The 15,543-nt window shown below is 52.4% G+C and overlaps 1 protein-coding gene across 1 annotated transcript in view; it reads left to right on the top strand.

Moving 5' to 3' along the window:
- The first annotated feature begins 9,477 nt into the window (after window positions 1-9,477).
- Window positions 9,478-15,543, top strand: part of PGM2L1 (phosphoglucomutase 2 like 1) — a 40,779-nt gene continuing 34,713 nt past the window's right edge. Inside the window, exon 1 of the mRNA XM_062630059.1 lies at window positions 9,478-9,605. Within this exon, the coding sequence (XP_062486043.1) occupies window positions 9,495-9,605 (111 nt within the window). The 5' untranslated portion in view covers window positions 9,478-9,494. The remainder of the gene's footprint in view (window positions 9,606-15,543) is intronic.

The following is a 15,543-nucleotide window of genomic DNA, read 5'->3' as shown; positions in this document are numbered from 1 at the left end:
TGCACTTGGGGTTTCAGCAGTGCAGGTAGAAAGAAAAGAAGAGGGCACATGGGAGGCTGGCCTATGTAAGGTGGTTTTCCTTGGCACACAGCAAGGAATCACTGGTGAGATGATGTCTGGAGCAGTGAGACCGTACTTGGGAAAGGACATTGAAAGTTGTGTGTATGGGGAGTTCAGGCTGACTTTGGTTTAGTGAATCAAAGATAGGACTGTTGGAGCAACGGGAATCACAGAGGACTGGTCCTGGGGTTGCTTTGATGCTGGGCATTATGATAAGGAATGGACAAGGTGAAATAGGCCTGATAGTGATGGTATCACTGAGTGATGCTGGGGGTATCAGGGGCTGTTGAGTCACCGGCATGAGGTGCCTCTGGCAGCTGGTGATGTACTGTCTGTGTGGGGAGACCCCTCCTGCAGTCCTGGTCCAGCTCTGGGGCAGCAGCACAAGAGGGACGTGGAGCTGTTGGAGCGAGGCCAGAGGAGGCCATGGAGCTGCTGCAAGGGCTGGAGCAGCTCTGCTCTGGAGCCAGGCTGAGAGAGCTGGGCTGGGGCAGCCTGGAGAAGAGAAGGCTCCTGAAGGGGAGACCTGAGAGCAGCTCCAGTGCCTGAAGGGGCTGCAGGAAAGCTGGAGAGGGGCTTGGGACAAGGGCCTGTAGGGCCAGGCCAAGGGGAATGGCTTTAACCTGCCCGAGGGGAGACTGAGCTGAGCTCTCAGGCAGAAGCTCTTCCCTGGGAGGGTGCTGAGGCGCTGGCACAGGGTGCCCAGAGAAGCTGTGGCTGCCCCATCCCTGGCAGTGCTCAAGGCCAGGTTGGACACAGGGGCTTGGAGCAAGCTGCTCTAGTGGAAGGGGTCCCTGCCCGTGGCAGGGGTTGGAGCTGGAGGAACTTTAAGGTCTCTTTCAACCCAAGCCACTTTGGGATCCTGTGGTTCTCTGAAGTCAGTGCTCAGTGGGAATCCTGCACTGCTGATGGGGTGGGCATGCAGGGAAGGAGCAGGCTGCTGGCCTGGGAAGAAGGTCACACTGCTTTCCCATCGTGTGTGCCAAGCCAGGCTCACACACACCAATGCCTATTTGCAGGCTGTGGCACACGGGGGTCGTGATGGGGAAAGTTAATCTTGGGGAACATTAGGAACAAGAGAAAAAGGAGGGGAAAGGAAAGCACCTCCTGTTCACAGTAGGGAAAGGGAAAGCATTCCCAGTTCATGGCATGGCAGAGAGGAGCTGGATGCAGCAGATGGATGCTGCACAAGCATCCTCTATGTGTTAGTGGGGAGTCCCATCTACTTCCCCAGCCCCTCTCGCCCTCCCTGTCTGCTGTTCTTGCTGGTTCTGCTCCTCGTGCCGGCTGCAGCACGCTGTGATCTGCAGCAGATGCTGCAGCACGATGTGCCTGATGGGTATGGTGCACAACTACCACTGAGTGCTGTTTTGGTGCTAACTAAATGACCGTTAGCTGCTAAGGAGCCCTCATGAGCTCTATTTGTCCCATGCCTACAGCTACAGCTAAGTGCTACACAGCCAGGGGTGGAAAAGGTGGGGAGGGGACTAAGGGCAGCCCATGGACCACTGGCAATTGCTACCCACAGTAACTCAGATGTGAAGCTCTGCAGGAATTGCCGGTTGCTTTAAGCTCTCCACGGCCTTTGTCCTGTGTTTTCTGTCATCCCCCTGCAATGCAAGGCTGTCCGTCCGAGTTCCCTCTCTCACAGCGGATGCTTTAGGTAAAGATGAGGGAAACCAACGTGAGCGCAGGCATGAAAAGCGTTTATTCTGCCCCTCTCAGTTCTCTCTCTGTGCGGGGCAGCCCCCTCCAGCCGCTCGGTCGGGTCGCCTTTGCGAGCTGCCTGCACAGCGGGATGCATCCCTGCGGCAGCAGAGGGAGCACTGGTCCGTCCCGGCTCTTCTCCGCGGGGTGCTCCCACAAAAGCTGCCTTTGCCATCTGCCTCTTCCCTAAAGCTGCTCCCATAACTGCTGCTGCAGGTTTTGCCTAACCCACAGAAGTCATTTTGCAAGCTTGGTTTTAAGCACACCGTGGACATGCAGCCTTCAGGAGACTTTGGCTTTCAGAGCCCCTCTTCAAAGCATCATCTCCCTTCCCTGGTGTCTGCTGCTCCCAGATGGGCACTGAAAGCTGCCAAATTATCAGCTGAGGAGCCCCGAGCAGGAAGAGCCTGGATTCGGGGCTACACTGGGCCCTTTTTGCATCACATTTTACACTCATGAGCAAGCACGGCCCAGGCCTCCTCTGCACTGCAGTTTTCATCAGTACAGGTCTGTGTCTTCCCTTTTCCTGCTCTTTGTTGCCCTTTTCTTCCCCTGTTCTCACCCAGGTGAGCAGAAAAGACACGTGGGGTCAGGCCGGCTGAAGGATGAGACACACAGGCTGATGATAAGCTATAGCAGTGTTATCATAAGTCTGGTGATAAAAGTGACTGTTGGGACTGTGAAACTATGGGGCAGCTCAGTTCAGCTTGACTGTCCTGTGGGTACCTACAACACCTGCCGCAAGGGGAAGGAAAAGCAGCATTTCTTAATACAGACCAAAAGAGCATTTCTTTTACTGACCGTCAGGAGATCCCAGAGACCAGGGTCTCGTGTATTCTCCTTGCAGGAAGTTTTCAGTACAGAACTTCTCAGTTCCACACAGCTTGCTCTGTATCTTGGGATTATTCATGGAATGGTTTGGGTTGAAGGGACCTTAAAGCTCCTCCAGCTCCAAGCCCTGCCACGGGCAGGGACCCCTTCCACTGGAGCAGCTTGCTCCAAGCCCCTGTGTCCAACCTGGCCTTGAACACTGCCAGGGATGGGGCAGCCACAGCTTCTCTGGGCACCCTGTGCCAGCGCCTCAGCACCCTCACAGGGAAGAGCTTCTGCCTTGTATCCAACCTGAACTTCCTCTGTTTCAGTTTGAACCCATCACCCCTTGTCCTATCGCTACATCCCTGCAGCTGGATGCAACTAGTGTACAAGTGCTCAGCACACACATGAGCTAATAATACCTAGAGGGGAGGGTTAAAAATAACCAGCTCTGGGCTTGCTTTCTGGTCTGTAAAGGACAAGCATTGATATACGAGGAGGCTGCTGACTGAAGCCAGATTCCCTGGGGTGCTGAGGCCAAGAGTGAGCAGGAGGCACTGAAACTTCCCTGGTGAAGGAATAGCTCTGGATGGAACCTGTGCCCTGAGAGAAGGGAGGACACGGAGAGCTGGATCAGTGCTTACTCCAGAAGGAGAATGTGGAGAGCTGGATCAGTGCTTACTCCAGAGGGAGAATGTGGAGAGCTGGATCAGTGCTTACTCCAGAGGGAGAATGTGGAGAGATGGATCAGTGCTTACTCCAGAGGGAGAATGTGGAGAGATGGATCAGTGCTTACTCCAGAGGGAGAATGTGGAGAGATGGATCAGTGCTTACTCCAGAGATGGAACATGGAGAGCTGGATCAGTGCTTACTCCAGAGGGAGAACGTGGAGAGCTGGACCAATGGCTGCTCTGGAAGTGTGCTGGGGATTGAGATGCTCACCCCAGCTTCCCTGCACCTACACCCGCTGCGTTACTCAGCCCCTACAAGCAGTACTTGATTGAGAACTAGATTAAATACTTAGTCACTGGAGCCTATAATATGGCTTTATCAGCTAGGACAAAAGATGAGGGTGGGAAGAGGTGATAAGGCTCAGTTCCTCTCTGCTTCCTGGCTCTGAGCTGCTGCCTCAGGCACGTGCCTGTGACAGAATTGGACTCCTGGTGCAGGTTTGGCTCCAAGCTGGGTGCTGGGGAGGATCTCACCATCTGTGTTTGTTGTGGTGGGGTCTGGGAGCCAGAGAGCTGAGAGTGCGTGAATGGGGAGGAGAGCTGCTCCCTGCCCAGCCTTTGGGCTGCGGGAGGAGGGTTTCCCGTGTCTCTGAGCTGTGTGGGTATTTAAAGTCATAGAATCCCAGAGTGGTTTGGGTTGGAAGGGAGCTTAAAGCCCATCCAGCTCCAATCCCTGCCACGGGCAGGGACACCTTCCACTGCAGCAGCTTGCTCCAAGTCCCTGTGTCCAACCTGGCCTTGAACACTGCCAGGGATGGGGCAGCCACAGCTTCTCTGGGCACCCTGTGCCAGCGCCTCAGCACCCTCACAGGGAAGAGCTTCTGCCTTATCTCCAACCTGAACTTCCCCTGTTTCAGTCTGAACCCATCACCCCTTGTCCTATCACTACAATCCCTGATGAAGAGTCCCTCCCCAGCATCCTTGTAGCCCCCTTCACACACTGGAAGCTGCTCTGAGGTCTCAACACAGCCTTCTTTTCTCCAGGCTCAACAGCCCCAGTGTTCTCAGCCTGGCTCCATACAGGAGCTGCTCCAACCCCTGAGCATCCTTGTGATCTCCTCTGAACCCATGTCCTTATGTTGAGGACCCCAGAACTGCACACAGTGCTGCAAGTGGGGTCTCACCAACGCAGAGTGGCAGAGTGTGGGTATTTAGGGTGTTATGCTCCAGAGGAAGCCAAGGAGCGTGTAATCAGTGCTGGACAAAGTACTTTTGGCTGCTTGGGCCCCAGATTAGATTTAAAACAGCATTCAGGCTCCCAAACGCACCCACCCCTCCCTGTACTGTCAAGTGGCAGGGATGCCACTGCTGCCTACAGTGTAGTCTGGCAATACATTGCTCTGAGAGAGGGGAATGGAAGGCATGGAAGGAATACCTGTGTTAGGTGACCCGAGAGGAGAGCAGGGGTGCTCAGGGTACATAACTGATAACACAGAAGCTGTGCTGCAAAGCAAGGACAGGCGCAGTGCCTGCAGAGAGCTGGAAGGATGATCTGGGTTCATCCTTCCTGGCCACAGCTCACTGCACAAAGCAGGGGCAGAGAAACAACCTGGAATACCATGGGAGCCCTGGGCTGTTTGCAGGGATCTGGATAAACTGTGAGGCAAAATTGCCATGGAAACACTGTACTGGGTGGGTTGAGGCCTGAGGCTCTTGGTGCAGGGCTGGGTAGAGTGGTGTGATAGACAGAGCTAATCCAGTTTGTGGTGGGTGAGGATTTGGTATGCAGAAGCAGATCACTGAGGAGCTAATGTGACTGTAGAGACGTTTAATGCCACTGTATGGTGACAGCAAGGCATGTTTAGTCTTCCTTCTGTGGAAAAACAACATGAAACACATTGGTGAGAACAAATATATGCATCACTATTCAGGGGTGTGATACTGTGATGCTGCAAACCCAACCTTGATAGGAGGAAGGATACATTTAATCCTGTAAAGGAGGATGGATATGCTCTTTACCCCCACACTGTAGGACTGCAAATCCCAAACAGGAATGATGTGTCACTAATGAATCTCGACTGGTTTGGGACGAAGGAAGCTTAAAGCTCCTCCAGCTCCAACCCCTGCCACGGGCAGGGACCCCTTCCACTGGAGCAGCTTGCTGCAAGCCCCTGTGTCCAACCTGCCCTTGAACACTGCCAGGGATGGGGCAGCCACAGCTTCTCTGGGCACCCTGTGCCAGCGCCTCAGCACCCTCCCAGGGAAGAGCTTCTGCCTAAGAGCTCATCTCAGTCTCCCCTCGGGCAGGTTAAAGCCATTCCCCTTGGCCTGGCCCTACAGGCCCTTGTCCCAAGCCCCTCTCCAGCTTTCCTGCAGCCCCTTTAGGCACTGGAGCTGCTCTCAGGTCTCCCCTTCAGGAGCCTTCTCTTCTCCAGGCTGCCCCAGCCCATCTCTCTCAGCCTGGCTCCAGAGCAGAGCTGCTCCAGCCCTCGCAGCATCAGGCTCAGTCAGTCATTTGCCATTTCATAGCTGCATTTTGCTACATGTGGCCCACAGCAGCCCAGAGGGTTGGTCCCTCCCTTGACAGCAGGAGCAGTGTGTATGTATGTGGCTGCACATGCTCGTTTGAGCTAGGAAGAAGCCATTCCCTGCAGCTGAGCCCTGCCATGGTCCCCACTGGCTCTGGCAGCTCCCGGCACACGAGCCAGTGGTTGCCAGCAGCCTGTCAGCCCTTCTCCTCCCAGCCCGGCTCCTGTTCATCACGGGCAATGTGTCCTCTCCTGCAGTTTTTGCCCTGAGACTGTTTGCTGCTGCTCTGTTTGCTCTGAGTGTGCCCTGCCTGCATTAGACCCTATGATACATGAGGGTGAGGGCTTGGAAATGTTGCCTTCCCTTCACCTGCACATGCAGTCCCTATGTCCTGCCTTTCCTCCACAGCAAATTTTGCCCTCAGTAATAGATGAAAATAGAGATTTCTGCTGGCAACAGGCATGGTTAGCATGGGAGGCTCTGCAATTACCCCAGAGTGCCCAGCAGAGCCATGATGTGCCGCGCCACAGAACAGTCCAGTCCCACCAGCTTCTTCCCTATTGCTCTCTGCGCCAGCACAAAAGCAGATGGGACTCAGTTTAACCTTCCTGCAGCAACAGAATCAGCTTTAAAAGCTCTTCAGGTGGCTCACTAACCCTCAGATACATCAGACTTGATTGTCTTCTCCTCATCTCCTCTGGGGTTGGTGTTTTCTCCAGGTAAACACAGCAAATCTCCACAAGCACCATCTAAGCCCTATCAGCTATAATCTTTAGATGCTTGCCTTGCTCTGGAGCTGCTCGAGCTGTCTGGCATCTGCTGTATGCACTGTGGTGCCTCGGAGCTTACTAACCAAAGTCCTCCCATGGGGAAGGATCTGGAAGCCAGCTCATCCAGACTTTGGATGCACTGGGGGGATTCTGAGACGTTTTAAACCCTCCACGCTCTGGTTATTCCCAGTAAAGAAATTACAGGCTTAGACTTTTATCCTCTATAAGGCTGGTTTATCTGCTCCTCAGGGATATAATCATAGAAGAAGCATTGACATCTGAAAGAATGATCATTCTACTGTTATCAGAAGGGGAAATCATAGCTGATAACACAGGGTGTGGGCACGGCGTGAAAGCACCTCATGAGGGTCAAGGTTTCATGTACAGAAAGAGCCTTTCTACTCTGATGGCAAAAAATACCACCATTCAGGATGAGTTAAAGCTTTCATTAGGCACATAGAAGGGAAAAAAAGAGGCAAGAATTGAAGCGTTTCAAGTGTGAAGTTTCATTTCAACAGCATCTTTTACTGCCTTTCCAAATAGCTACAGAGCTTTTGTAAGAAATGCCCTTTGGAGAAGCATTTAACATGCCCATTGTCCCTTTTTGGAGGGGATAACGAAGGTTTTAGGGGCTGGAGCTCCTGTTATACTGGGCTTTACCTTCTTTCCTTGAAGACACGCCACAAAGGAGGAGAAAAGAGCAGCAAAGGGATGAAAAGCAGGTGCTGCGCCTCCCGCTGACTCTCAGGTGCAAATCCACTGCAGAAGAAACCCTCGTCAGCTATCCTGAGATCTGGAATAATGTGTTTAAGTCATCTATTCCGCCTCATTTCCTCACTCTATCAGCATCCAGACTCTTCTTCTGTACCAGAAACAACCTTAAGAGAGTCCTTTAGAGATAACAGAAGACTTACCTTGGCTTCTTTCCTTCTTATCTTTACCTTCTCTTGACTTTTATCAGTAACTTACCGCAAGGGACCAATTTAAGGATTCATTTCCCCACACCTGAGTCAGAGCTCTGGACCAGAGGATTTGTTTGTGTCTGCAGACAAGAAAGAAGTCCCTTCAGGACATGGACCAGAGAGCTTTGAAGGGGGGAGATGTTACATTGAGATTTCTAAGCTTCCTGATGATGGGTCATTCTCTTCTATATATGTACAGTTTTTAACTGTGTGCTATGCTGGTTGGGTACCCCAAGCCACCTCCCCCCATGTTTGTTATCTACCCATTACATCTCATTCTCCCTTGAGTTTCTCTTTCCACCTCGCCAAAGAGCCTGTGGTGCTCACAACCCATGCATTTCATCCCTCCCTTCACATCCAGCATCCCCTGGGCAGCAGTCCCACTGCTTTCTGCCCATCTTCCCAAATCCTTGCATCCCTCCGCAGTGCTTGCTGTCACTATGGCAACCTACAAGAGGATCTGCAACGGATGCTCTGTGGGATAAGGATGCGCTGCGGGATGAGGATACTCTGCGGGATGAGGATCTGCTGCAGGATGAGGATATGCTGCAGGATAAAGGTGCTCTGTGGGATAAGGATAGAATCATGGAATAGTTTGGGTTGGAAAGGACCTTAAGATCATCCAGTTCCAGCCCCCTGCCTTAGGCAGGGACACCTCACACTGAACCATGACACCCAAGGCTCTGTCCAACCTGGCCTTGAACGCTGCCAGAGATGGAGCATTCACAACCTCCTTGGGCAACCCATTCCAGTGCCTCAGCACCCTCACAGTAAAGAACTTCTTCCTTGTATCCCGTCTAAAATAAGGATGCTCTGCGGGATGAGGGTGCTTTGTGGGATGAGGACGTGCTGCAGGGTGAGGATGCACTGCAGGATAATGGTGCTCTGCGGGATGAGGATGGGCTGTGGGATGAGGATGCTCTGCGGGATGAGGATGCTCTGCGGGATGTGGTCACCACCATGGTCTTCTGCTCAGCGCAGTTCAAGTAGAACTGCTGCAGCCTGGGCAGGGAGATGGGGGAATTGTGATTTTTCTCCTAATGGAAACTGAATCGCTTCCGAAGCCCAGCTGGAGACGCTTCTGAACAAGAAGCTCTTCCCCTGGGGTTGTGCTGCTTCCATTACCCTTTCAGAGTGAAGAGACGCGCTCGGGAGCATGAAAGCTGCCTCGGAGGCTGAAGCAGAACCAGGGAGGTTTTCAGCTCTTCCTCACGTAGATCACCAGGCGGCACGGAGCGCCTGTTAGAGCGGGTGTTAAGAGGTACAACGTGCACTTTCGGTCTGCACCAAGCAAAAGGAGGGAGCCTCCATCCAGCCCCCTGCCTCCACCCTGACCCTGCTCAGGCCCCCTGAGGGCCAAGCGCTCTGCGACACTCGACGGCTGCCGGCCCCTGGGTCCAGTGCCACCACCGCGGGGGGAGCCGGGACCTCTGCGGGGAGAGACGGGGCTCCCGGCGAGGGAACGCGGCCGGAGAAGCGGTTCCCCCCGCAGCAGACATCACTGAAGCGAGGGAAGCGAACCCGCTCCCCTCAGCGCAGCCCGCTTCCCTCAGCCCGAGGCGAAAGCGGCGCGCCGCAAGGGATGCCGGGAGTTGTAGTTTCTCTCCCGCCGCCCCTCGGCGGTTCGCGCCGTCACTCGGACTACATTTCCCATCATGCATTGCAGCGCCGCTCGCACCCCCCCCACCCCGGTGGGGTGGGCGAGGCGTGATTGGCGGGGCGGCGGCGCGGGAGGGGCGGGGCCGCGGTTGTTGTCGAGCGGCGGGAGGGCGGGGAGCGGGGCCGCGCTCGGAGCGTTGCCGGTGCGAGGCGGCGGGCGCCGTTACCCTGAGGTAAATTGCGGGTGCTCCCCGCTTCCCCGCGGCACCGGCACCGCTCTTACCTCCCCTCAGGGGATGCGCGGTGCCGCGGCGGAGTGAAAGAAGCGAAGCCGCCGCCGTTGTTGTTCCCCCCTTTTTCCTTCCACCCCTGCGGACGGCGACATGGGCGAGCGCGGAGCCCCCGGGGATGTGAACTCCAACGTGCTCATCGCCCCCAGCACCGGCGACGCGCAGCTGGACAAGGCGGTGTGGCAGTGGCTGAGCTGGGACAAGGTGGGTGTGTGGCGGGGTTGGGGGGGGGCAGCGGGATCGCCTCCGTTACACTCGGTCCTTTTGGTTTCCAGCGCGTTCCATCGCCGGTGCTGAGGGCGGTGTTTGGCCCCTTCTTCCTCGCCCTTTCCCCTGGGGTTGGGGTTGAGGGGTGGCTTTGGGAAATAACCACCCCGGTGCTGCCGGGGCTGGGAATTCCGTACCCTGGGAGAGGGGAAGGGTGAGGCAAGCGGCTCCCCCCCTCAGGGCTGTACCTGATGGGGTGATGTCATCTCGCTGCCACATGGAGCACGGCACCTGCTTCGTGTTGCTCCTGCTCCTCCGTGAAGACATCGGCGTGGTCTCGTGTAACCTCGTTTCAGGGTGGTTTGATGCTGTTGGAGGCAAATGGCGTGGCTGTCTTTTCTGTCCTCCTTGAACGCCATCCCTTACAAAGAAGCAGGCTTTAGAGGCGGGTATTCTGCCATACCCCTTCCCTTGCCATCCTCATCAGGGTGTCAGGAGGGCTGCAGGCTCTGTTAGCTCCCATTAACCCATCCAAAGCAAACCTGAGGCCATAATAATAACGAGAACATTAATACGGTGTTGGAAGGGTTACTTCTATTTCCCAGCTCGTTTGCCCAAACATCATGGCTTGTACTTTAAAAATACCTTGGGAGATGGAGGCGGGTCAACAAACAGTGGCTTTATGTGGCTGCTTTCCTGCTTTTTTCCCTTTTACTTTACGGAGAGTGGTCATCAATGTGTTTATCCTGTTTCCCCCTTGTTCAGTCCTGTCGGGCTCGAAGCAGGAGGGCTACAAGTGAGCTCTGTGTTGGCCCTTAGATGGGCTTTATGCTGCTTGGGAATCTGCCTTCTCCCTTCGTTTGTGCAGGAATCAGCACTTGCCATCTGCGTGTTCTGTGCTCAGAGCTGCTGTCGTGGAAATAGCTGGGAATAGGGGCACGGGGGAGGGAAGGAGTGGAAGAAGGAAATAGCATTCCTGATAATACACTTGGCAATGTGGACTGAACTCCGGTAAATGTGGGGGGGGGGTTGGTGGATTGAAAGGTTGCTTTTTAAAGCAGCTTAATGTATGTTTATCCTCAAAATGTATGGAGTAGAAGAATCCCAGAATTCCAGGTTGGAAGAGACCTCAAGGATCATCTGGTCCAGACTTTCCAGGCAAAGCATGACCCAGACTGGATGCCCAGCACCCTGTGCAGCCCCATCTTAACGGTGCCCAATGCTGGGGAGTCACCACTTCCCTGGGGAGGTTACTCCAATGGCTGCATTGTTCTCATTGGGGGAGAAAACCCTCTTGTGTCCAGTGGGAACCTCCCCAGGAGGAGCTTGTGCCCATCACCTCCAGTCTATTCGTGGGACTCCTTGACAAAAGGGAGTCTCTATGTTCTCTGTAGCCACCCTTTAACTCCTGACACATGGATAAGGTCTCCTCTGAGAACTTACACATTTTTAATAGGAAGATTACTGGGGAAAATACTTGGATTAAAACCAGATTAGTGAAATTTAACTGTTTCTGTAGCTCCTTCTAAGGCTAAAATGAACCAAGAAAATACAAACTGAAGAGTAGGGTTGATGGCAGCTGCTTACCCTTGCTCCCCTAGGTGACAATCATGACCTGCACTATTGAACTTACTACTTGGAGAGATGTTAAAGAGAGTTTCTGTGGATTTTGAGTATTCAAAATCACCTGAAGAAGGAGGACTGGATGCTCCAGCAGGGGCACACACTGTGGGCTCTACAGTGAGGGCTACACTGCCTGGTTCTGAAGCACTTGCAGTCACTCTGTAGAGGATGGAAACAAGAGGTGAAGGTGTTGTGGGGCAGGGGAGCAAGGCCAACCAACAAAGTATGGCATGAGGAGGGATTATTTTCCCCTCCCACCAGCTTCCTGAGCCTCTGAGCAAGGCAAAAATCCATGCACTACATTCACAGCAGTATTTTGCTGTGGGGAGCTTTTGTCCTCTAACTTAATTGAAAATTACTTGCTGTAATTAATGGAGTTGTGTTTCCATCCTTTCTGATGGGGTTTTATGTGCTAACCTCTTGTTAAACCATAACTGCTTCCAGGCTGGGCCGTGGGTGGAAGAAACCTGACCAGATGATGGTCCTTCTGCTTTCTTCCTCTCCCACCTCTGTCGTGCATCATCCTTAGTGCCTCTTGGCAACTGGTTTAAAGGAAGCTCAGTAATTAAATCTCCCTCTTTTCCCATTCTCTCATTAATTGCTGTGTGTTCACTCTTGTCTTTGAGACAGGCCTGGAGGCACAAGGCACCCTCCTTGTGGTTGATCCTCATTGGTAAACTATGTCAACAATTAGTCATTGTTATGTTTATTTTCCCTTTAATTCCTCTTAATCCATTCCCTAACTTTCCTATTGTCCTTCCACCTCTGCCTTGATGCTTCTAAAGGAGTTTGGCTCCTGTGGAAAGCTGTGTTGGAGCAGTTATCCCCAATAAAACCTCTCTTTAGAGCAAATGTTAGATTTTTGGACCTTGGTTGTAGTAATGACTTTATGTGCTTGTCTTATTTTATAGAGTGGCAAGGTTTAATTACAGAGTGGCATGGAAATGAGGTGTGCTCCATGGAGCAGCTGAGCATTTGTTGTATGCTGAAGCAGAGGAGGTTTTGGTGCAAGTTAGGGGTCAGGTACTGGCTCAGCACCTGGTGGGAGTGACCAGGATGATTAAGGTAGTATCCCAGAGTGGTTTGGGTTGGAAGGGACCTTAAAGCTCCTCCAGCTCCAAGCCCTGCCACAGGCAGGGACCCCTTCCACTAGAGCAGCTTGCTCCAAGCCCCTGTGTCCAACCTGGCCTTGAACACTGCCAGGGATGGGGCAGCCACAGCTTCTCTGGGCACCCTGTGCCAGCGCCTCAGCACCCTCACAGGGAAGAGCTTCTGCCTTATCTCCAACCTGAACTTCCCCTGTTTCAGTTTGAACCCATCACCCCTTGTCCTGTCACTGCAGTCCCTGATGAAGAGTCCCTCTCCAGCATCCTTCAGACACTGGAAGCTGCTCTGAGGTCTCCACACAGCTTCTCTTCTCCAGGCTGAAAAGCCCCCAAGATCCCCATCTACTTAATGAAAAACCTGATCCCAAAGAAAGATCCACAGCTTTGCCTTCGAGTCAGAGTAACTGGTGGGTGCCCTCTGCTTTCCCCCAGTAAGTCCTCAGTGTGCAAGACTGGAGCCTAAGCCCAAGCTGTTGGCTGCTGGTTTATTCATTACCCTTTTGAGATCACTGACGAGGCTCTGGTTCCCTTTGTGTGCTCAGGGCAGTGTAGCTTTACCCATCTCCAACAGGGATCTGGAGGAGTGTTTGTACACAGACTCTTCCTGGGCTGTTGTGGAGTGGATGGGGTGGGGGAAAAAGGGATGCTATGTGGTTGTCAAAGGCACAGAGCATCACATGGAGGGGAAAACTTGAATTGGTTCTCGAGGTGCTGTTTGTACAGGCCCCTTTCACTGTACTTTCACTTTACTAATTCATGGCCTCATTGTCAGAGCATGAATAGCTTCCTGCTTGCTGACAGTGTGGCTTGGCTGGTTTCAGGGCTTTGTTTTGAAGCGCTCCTCGGTGTTCTTGTTGTTCTTGTGACTTTTAAGACGGAAAAGTGGCTTTTAGGATGCTTTTAAGTGGCTTTTTAAGATGCGTGTGACTTTCAAGAGGAAATGGACTTGGTAGTTAGAGACCAGTAAGCTGCTCCTGTTATTCAACTTGTGGTATTTTTATCTGAAGACCTTTTAAGTGATTATTTAAGACTAAAAATGGGGAAATGAAGTCTAGGAATTGGCAAGCTCTAATACTAAAACATTGAAGATAAAACTGAATACTTGAAGTAGTTGGTTCTGGGTAAACAGGGACACAAACCCGATGCTGGTACAACCAAAATGGGTACAACCATTTTGTGGAGCTCTGAAATAACACAAGGACTGTCCTTCAGTGCTGTTCTAAGGTTTTAAGCTATAGGAAGTCCATCAGGATGGTTTTGAAACTTGTACTTCACAGTAATACTGTCTACTGATACTATATTGATAAATAAGCTGTATGCTGTCTATGGTGTTCTTATGGAAGTGGGAAAGGGTGTTGCTGTTCTGTGCATGCAGACTTTTAACCATGAGAGTCAGAAATAAGACTTGAGAATTAAGGCTTGCTTTGGATAGTATGGGATTTCCCTGTATTGGGTACCTCTGTGTTTATAAATGTAAGTGATGAACAGCACAGTGATGTGACCTGTTTTTTGCCTGCCGCTTCCTATTCTCTACACTGAGCCACTGAATTAAATCAGCAGAGTTTGAGCTGTGCTTCTGCTTGCTGCTCCTCTTGCAATCAGTGTTTGGTCTTTCTCAGGATCTTCCTAATCAGAGCATTGCTAGTTCAGAGCTTTTTTACCATTCTTCCTCAGAGATAAGGATTTCCAGGTTTTAGCATTCCTGAAAAGCTGGTGTGATGTTCCTGTCCCCTTCTCTGAGGGAAGCAGCACATCAGCAGTGTGGGGTGTGTGTGCTTTCTACAGTGGAGTGTGGCTGCAAGTCACACTGCTTGTGGCTTCACACCCTCCAGAGTGGATGCTCACTATTAATGCTCCGTGGTGCTTGGCTGAGGCCCATCTCTATGGTCCATGCAGCCTCCCTGCCACAGGAGCACATCACTCCTGTTAGTTCCGAGTGATGGTTTTGTTAGTGTGAAGACTTAAGCCCGGTATATATGGGTTGTTCAATGTACAGGGGAGGTGCAGGGCCTTAGGAGACAGTATTTGAGGACTGGTTTTGGTGCACAAAGCAAAACTATTCCACGAGGCACTCCAAACAGGCAGAATGGATGTAGACTGTACCTAAAATGGTCTTTCAGCCTGGCTCCCTACCAGAAGCAACCAACTGTTGTGGAGGTGGTGTGGCTCACTGTGGGACCAGGATTTGGGAATGAAACAGAAGATAAACTTGCATTGTACATGTATTCCCAGTGAGTTGGCAGAGACAAGGGATGTCACGTAGGGAGCCTTCTACATTTCGGGTGTGAAGACAGGCTGAGAGAGCTGGGCTGGGTCAGCCTGGAGAAGGGAATGCTCCTTAAGGAAACACCTTAGAGCAGCTCCAGTGCCTAAAGGGGCTGCAGGGAAGCTGGAGAGGGGCTTGGGACAAGGGCCTGTAGGGCCAGGCCAAGGGGAATGGCTTGAACCTGCCCGAGGGGAGACTGAGCTGAGCTCTTAGGCAGAAGCTCTTCCCTGTGAGGGTGCTGAGGCGCTGGCCCAGGGTGCCCAGAGAAGCTGTGGCTGCCCCATCCCTGGCAGTGTTCAAGGGCAGGTTGGACACAGGGGCTTGGAGCAAGCTGCTCCAGTGGAAGGGGTCCCTGCCTGTGTCAGGGGTGGGAACTGGATGAGCTTTAAGCTCCCTTCAACCCAAACCATGGCATGATTCTATGCAATACAGCACCTACAGCCATGTGTAGAGGCTGTGGTTCACTCCATCACCTTTCCTTCTCCCACCACAGTAACTGGCCTCTGTAACTGCTTGCCTGCAGTTGCCCAACTGATTTTGACATTAAAATGTTGATGCAGTTGCTGAGTATAAACCAGTCGTTTCTGGCCTAACAAGAGGAAATGAGAACCTACAATTTCTAAGAGAAATTGGAAATGAGAGCTTGATGCAAGTGCCACTGCTGGTGTTAAGTTGGGTATGTAGGGATTAGCTAGGCCATGGACAATGCTCTGTTCTTCATTGGGACTGCCTGGAAATAGATGCTCTGATGTGTTTGGATCTTAGGAACTAACGCTGATTTCATTTAAAAAGAGGCTTAAACCAATTGCTGACTAAAACCCAAAAGCTGCTGTCAAATTTGCTGAATTCTAAGCAAATTTGAGACCCTTTCCTTCCCTTCCTGGCTGCATGCAAAGTGTTTCCAAAGCAGAAAATGATTGCAATGAGAGTTGTGAACTGC

This window comes from Pezoporus occidentalis, unplaced genomic scaffold, assembly GCF_034315485.1.
Source record: "Pezoporus occidentalis ecotype Australia unplaced genomic scaffold, CSIRO_AGI_Poc_V1 ctg347, whole genome shotgun sequence".
In the NCBI taxonomy this organism is placed as follows: Eukaryota; Metazoa; Chordata; class Aves; order Psittaciformes; family Psittacidae; genus Pezoporus; species Pezoporus occidentalis.
This window is presented reverse-complemented; position numbering and strand designations above follow the sequence as displayed.